This window comes from Podarcis raffonei, chromosome 13, assembly GCF_027172205.1.
Source record: "Podarcis raffonei isolate rPodRaf1 chromosome 13, rPodRaf1.pri, whole genome shotgun sequence".
NCBI classification, from domain to species: Eukaryota; Metazoa; Chordata; class Lepidosauria; order Squamata; family Lacertidae; genus Podarcis; species Podarcis raffonei.
In genome coordinates this window covers 46482147-46488654 of record NC_070614.1, presented here as the reverse complement: position 1 = coordinate 46488654, position 6508 = coordinate 46482147, and the positions used below count along the sequence as shown (strand labels likewise).

Here is a 6508-nt window from a genome sequence, read left to right as displayed (position 1 = left end):
GTGTGAATTTCCACAGATTATTTGGCTCCAGGTTATTTATTTAGATTATTTAGAGCATGAGACTCTTAATCTTAGGGTCTTGGGTTCAAGTCCCACACTGGGCAAAAAGATTTTTGCATTGCAGGTGTTTTGACTAGATGACCCTTGTGGTCCCTTTCAACTCTGTGATTCTATGAATCCGATTCTGAGTCAATGTATGAAACAGGAGGCTGAACTATATGATTCTGTGGTCTGATCCAGGCAGGCTTGGCTTAACTTCATAATGATAATGATAATGATAATGATAATAATGCTACTTATCTATACTCATCTTTTGCCAGCAGATAACTCAAGGCAAGTCAAGACTTTATGGAGAACCAAACAAAGATAAATGAATTTCTACTGCTGGGATTCACTGAGAATGGCAAACTAGAGATATTTTTCTTTGTTCTTTTCTTAATCATGTACCTGATGGCTGTAACGGGAAACATGATCATTATCACCATCACTCTCATGGATTTCCGCCTCAGGACACCCATGTATTTCTTCCTCCGGAATTATGCCATCTTGGAAATTGGATACACCACTGCTGCCATCCCAAAGGCATTGTTCAACCTTGCATCTGGCAGGAAAACAATCTCGTATGCTGGATGTATAACACAATCATTTTTCTATTTCTTCCTGGGCACCACAGATTTCTTCCTACTGACCATGATGTCCTTTGACCGATATGTGGCCATCTGCAACCCCCTAAGGTACACCACCATCATGAATGAGAAGTTCTGCACACTTTTGGTGCTGTTCTCTTGGATTGGGTCGCTTGCTGTGATTTTGGCCCAAAGTATGCTGTTCATTCAATTTCCTTTTTGTGGCTCAAACATCATTGACCATTTCTTCTGCGACAGCAAACCATTACTCCATCTTCTCTGTGGTGACACACATTTCCTAGAGATCTCCGGGTTTATTCTTTCGGTGTTTACACTACTGGGGACTTTAGCTATCACCGTTGTGTCCTATGTGAATATAATCTCAACTGTTCTCCACATCCCAAGTGCTGCAGGGAGGCAGAAGGCCTTTTCCACCTGTACTTCCCACATCACCATTGTCACTGTCACCTATGGAAGCTGCATCTCTATGTACATCATACCTGAACGAGATGGTGGGCAAAACTTCAACAAGGTTGTGGCCATTCTTAACAATGTGGTTTGTCCTCTAATGACCCCCTTTGTATACAGCCTGAGGAACAGGCAGGTCCAAGATGCTTTGAAAAATGCTTTTGCCTGCAAGCATGTATTTAATAAAATGCAGAGAAACTCATGCAGTTTGAAATGATGGAAGGAAGGGGGAGTTATGAACTGGTTAAAATAGACCCATGGTACTTCTTATGGAGTTTCAGAAGCCCAAATAAATAGTTTTCTCGTTAAAACAAAAGCCTTCACTGGTGTGGAAAACCTCCGAATTATCACCAGACCCTTATTTCATAGTCAGAAGATCATAGAATCAGAGTTTTAAAGGTAAAGGTAAAGGTACCCCTGCCCGTACGGGCCAGTCTTGACAAACTCTAGGGTTGTGCGCCCATCTCACTCAAGAGGCCAGCGCTGTCCGCAGACACTTCCAGGTCACGTGGCCAGCGTGACATCGCTGCTCTGGCGAGCCAGAGCCGCACACGGAAACACCGTTTACCTTCCCGCTAGTAAGCTGTCCCTATTTATCTACTTGCACCCGGGAGTGCTTTCAAACTGCTAGGTTGGCAGGCGCTGGGACCGAACAACGGGAACGCACCCTGCTGCAGGGATTCGAACCGCCGACCTTTCGATCGGCAAGCCCTAGGCACTGAGGCTTTTACCCACAGCGCCACCCGCATCCCTATCAGAATTTTAGGCAGTGTTATCTTTCTATAAAAAGAGATGCCAGAACTCACCATGAACCTCTCCCTTGCTCTCTTATAATAGCCATGGTGCCCACCTGAGAGGTGCCAGAACTGAGTTTTGATGGCAAGGACCCTCGTACCTATGGGACCACCTCTCCTGGTATGTCCCACAGAGGACCTTTCAGTCTTCAAATAAAAGCATCTTGGAGATCCCAGGCCACAGGGAGGTTAGGCTGGCATCAACCAGAGCCAGGGCTTTTTCGGCCATGGCCCATATCTGGTGGAATGCTCTGTCACAAGAGACTAGGGCCCTGCCGGACTTGACATCTTTCTGTAGGGCCTGCAAGACAGAGCTGTACCACCAGGCCTTTGGCCAAGGCACAGTCTATCCCCCTCTCTCCTTTATCTAATCCTCATAGAACTCTAACCCAATGGTTGCCATTAATTTGATTCTGAACTCATTTTAGAATGTATTTTAATTAAGTGACTGTGTGATTTTATGTATACTGTACTATTTTTACTTGTTGTTAGCCACTCTGAGTCCAGCTTTGGCCGGGGAGGGCGGGATATAAATAAAAATTTATTATTATTATTTATATATATTTAAAAACCTGGTTTGAGGCCTTGTAGGCCAAATCTGCATCCAGGGCTGGAAATCTAGAGCAAGCCAACCTGGAACATATGTGGCCATTCATGGTAGGAAGCATTCACCACAACACTTTAACACTTTGCTCCGATGGAAGCTTCATCTCTATGTACATGAAACCAGAGCAGTACAGCCATTCAATAAGGCTGTGGCCATTCTCAACAATGTGGTTGGACCTCTTATGACCACTTCTGTGTACAGCTTTGTGGAACAAGCAGGTGAAATATGCTTTGAAATATGCTTTTGACTGAAAACATGTTTTTAAGTTCTTGGAGTTTGAAACAACGAGAGGAACTGCAGTTTACTGAGGGTGCTGGGAACTGCAGCTCTGCAAAGGTTTTACTAGCAACCCTCATGCGATCTCAGTTCTTGTGAAAACTGGGCCTTCTAGTTGGAATACCCTATTGTGAAAAGTCCAATTTGTGAGAGAAACAAATCACATAAAAAAGGTCACCGTGTACTTTTAATGCATGAGAGAGCCAGTGTGGTGTAGTGGTTAAGAGCGGTAGTCACGTAATCTGGGGAACCGGGTTCGCGTCTCCGCTCCTCCACATGCAGCTGCTGGGTGACCTTGGGCTAGTCACACTTCCCTGAAGTCTCTCAGCCCCACTCACCTCACAGAGTGTTTGTTGTGGGGGAGGAAGGGAAAAGGAGAATGTTAGCCGCTTTGAGACTCCTTCGGGTTGTGATAAAACGGGATATCAAATCCAAACTCTTCTTCTTCATACACATTTTTGTCTGTTACAGTCCAGCTGTTCCAAATGGCTTAATTAAGTATAAAATAAAGACGCAGAAAAGCAACAATATTTCCTTGGACTGAGGACAGCTCAATTCCACATCCTCTCCCTCTCCAGTCCGTTTTTATTACCCTTTGTTCTCTCCAGCCGCATGGCTGCTTGCCAGGGTCTCATGTTACCTCATCTGGCCAAGGCTTAAGCCCACCCACACCATATAGGGTCATCACTGCCCAGAGGAAACACAACTCCTTTTAAGGTCAATACAATTCTAATACATGATAAGGCACAACCATGCTGGTCACCGAGGTCAGCGAGGCACCAGGTGGCGCTACAAGCCTTTGCCATGACTTCCTGGCTCCCACATGCCCTCTTTCTTTATATTTTAATCAGAATCATATATATCAGTACCAATACGGTTATATCGAGAGCGATAGGTGACTCTTGTGAGACCGGAAGCGGGCCGCGGACTGGAGAACCATGCAGTACATACAGAAATTAAAGAAGGAATACATTGTATACAGCAACACAAAATAATGCAAATAACTACTATAATAATCACTATAATCAATAAATGTCGAAGCCAACTTCCATCTGGAAGCCAAGAATATAACCATGCCCATGGATCAACGGAAGGAGGGGGGGCAAACGGATTGTGGGCTACCATGGTTTCCATATGGTCGATCGTCGCAGATATGCTGACATTATTATCAGGAATAAACATACAACAATGAGAATGAACAAGTGCACAAACTCCTCCTTTTGAGGCTAAAATCACATCCAAAGCAAAGCGATTCTGTAAAACCACTTCTCTCATTGCAGACAACTCCTGGTTGAGTTTCCTCAAAGCTTTTATGGTATCATTGAATAATCCTTCAGTCCAATTAGCTAGCCGATGGAGGTCCCTATAGTTCATTGCTGCACCCACTGAGGGCAGCAAGGCCCGAGAGACCTGGGTACCGATATATTGATTTATGGGTGAATTAACCTCCCGACGATTCCGTAGTCTAAGAGAAGATGGTAACTTATCAACCTTATACAACAACGGAACCACGAGACCCAATGTACATGTGCCTGTGAGGTTTCGAGGAATGGCTTTGTATGCTTTTTCGCCACAAAGCAACCATAACTCTCTTTGGAGTAAATAGCTGATATTACTACTCTGTTGGGACCAGTTAAAGGCTGCAGTAAATAAGGAACTGATATGAAATTGCTCATCTGTGGTATTTGCTAAGCCAGGGATAGAAGAATTCAGACTCCAATTTGCATGGTAGGTTTCTTTCCTAGTTTTTAACCATGCACTGGTATCGCTTCTATAGCACTGAGATTGGTCACTGTATGTTCCTGTAAGAGAACAAGAGCTATTAAACATGAATTTCAATGTATATTGACAGTTTGGATATATGCCCCATGATTCTTTCCCCTCCTTAATTTGAAAACAAATGGGGGCAGGCTCATGGAGGGTCAATTGTACTGGAGGCCAAAAAGTTTGCTTAGGGGATATGATATTAGTAAATTGAAAAGATCCATTAACAGGCACACCATGAAGCATTATGCCTGAATGACTGGCAAAGGGCGGCATGTGCATACATAACCAACATTTAGAAGCATGCAATAAACTAGTAAACTTAATCATATCTTGTACAAAAATATTATTCCTCCATATCTTATGATAATTTTCACCCCTAAAAGTCTTATTCAACAACACTGTCCTTCTAGTTCGAGAGTGGCTGAGCCGTGAATACTGCCAGCCAGTGTAGGATTCAGGTGACTGCTGCTCGCCAGCCAATAAGGTGAAATATGGTGGTTTCAACTGGACTGTGTCGTCTGCTTCTCTTCCTTGTATAATGGTGCAGCAAAGGATGGCAAGGCAAATGGTTAGGAAGCACTTCCGCAGTTGAAGGGACTTGCCATGGCTGCACGCATCGAGCTAGAACCCACAAAGGTTTGTCCTCGACGTCCACTGCCGCGTACCCTCGTCCCCACGTGATCAGCGGGACAGGTCCATGCCATGCGGGACCAGGCAAGCGTCTGTACACCACCAAGGGGCGAGGGAGTGCCTCCTCCTTCCTAAAATGCAATTCCGCGGGAGTATGGGTCCTAATATTTGGATATAAAAGAATGTTAAGCACAAAAAGAACTTGGTGAACAGCTGAAGGGATGAGTGCTGTTCGGCCGCCAAGCTGTTTTAGCAATAGTGTTTTGAACATCAGGTGCGCCCTTTCCACTATCGCTTGCCCTATGGAGTTAAAGGGTATACCATGAGTTAATTTCACATTCCACAACATACAAAATTCTGAAAATGTTTTAGAAATATATGCTGGACCATTATCAGTTTTGATGCGCGCAGGTTTACCCATGACTGAGAAACAGCGGATAGTGTGCTGAATGACATGCCGAGCTGTTTCCCCCCTCATGGGCGTAGCCCATATGAATCCAGAGTGGGTGTCCACCGTGAGGTGAACCTTGGAGAGTGGAGCCAACACAGGTGTGTGTGTGACATCCATCTGCCAACACGCCAATGCAGACGTGCCCCTAGGATTGACAGCATCAAAGGGGATGGCCAGCTGAGATTTAGAACAAGAAGCACATTGGGACACAATATCCCTAGCTTGGGCCAAAGGAATAGAAAACTGCTTAGCCAATGCTTTCGCAGGGAGATGAAAGGTGTTATGACATAGTATAGGATCAGAAAAGAGAGAAAAGGCAGAAATGTTCTTCAGAGCTGAATCTGCTCTTGAATTTCCCTCTGCTAAATACCCTGGGTGTGATGTGTGGGAGCGAAGATGTGCAACATAATAAGGGAACTCTCTGTGCTGAAGTAAGGCCTGCAGGGCGAGAAACAAGGAAAACAAGTCAGAATCCAAGGAAGGAGTTATATAAGATATTGGTAAAATAGCAAAAAGCGATATACATACTGAGTATCCACAATAAGATTGAATGAATGAGTAGGAAAGGATTGAAAGGCAAGAATCACAGCCTCTAGCTCTGCTCGCTGGGCAGAAGTCTGTGGAGAGGTAAATAACTTTTTCCATTTTCCTCCCTCTTCCCATGTCACCCCCCCCCCCTATTTTTCGTTCCATCCGTGAAAAGGGTTAGTGCAGAGGGGAGAGGTGTGAGAAACAAAGGGTTTAGTTAAAACAATTTGCACGGCAGCATTTGTGATCAATAAATGCTGCTGTTCAGTCTGTGAAAATGGCAAATAAATTGATGCAACATCAAAACTGCTCAAAGTTATAGCACGTGAACGTCCTTTGATAACAATTGTCTGATGTGGAT

General features: G+C 44.4%; 1 protein-coding gene across 1 annotated transcript; it reads left to right on the top strand.

Annotated features, from left to right (window-relative positions):
* Nucleotides 1-348: 348 nt before the first annotated feature.
* LOC128399100 (olfactory receptor 49-like) lies at nt 349-1311 on the top strand. Its single transcript, XM_053360363.1, has one exon. It carries the CDS (start codon nt 349-351, stop codon nt 1309-1311), a length of 963 nt encoding a protein of 320 aa, XP_053216338.1.
* Nucleotides 1312-6508: the final 5197 nt, after the last annotated feature.

Coding starts and splice junctions, on each gene's coding strand:
- LOC128399100 (XM_053360363.1), top strand. CDS start 349: ATGGAGAACCAAACAAAGATAAATGAATTTCTACTGCTGGGATTCACT.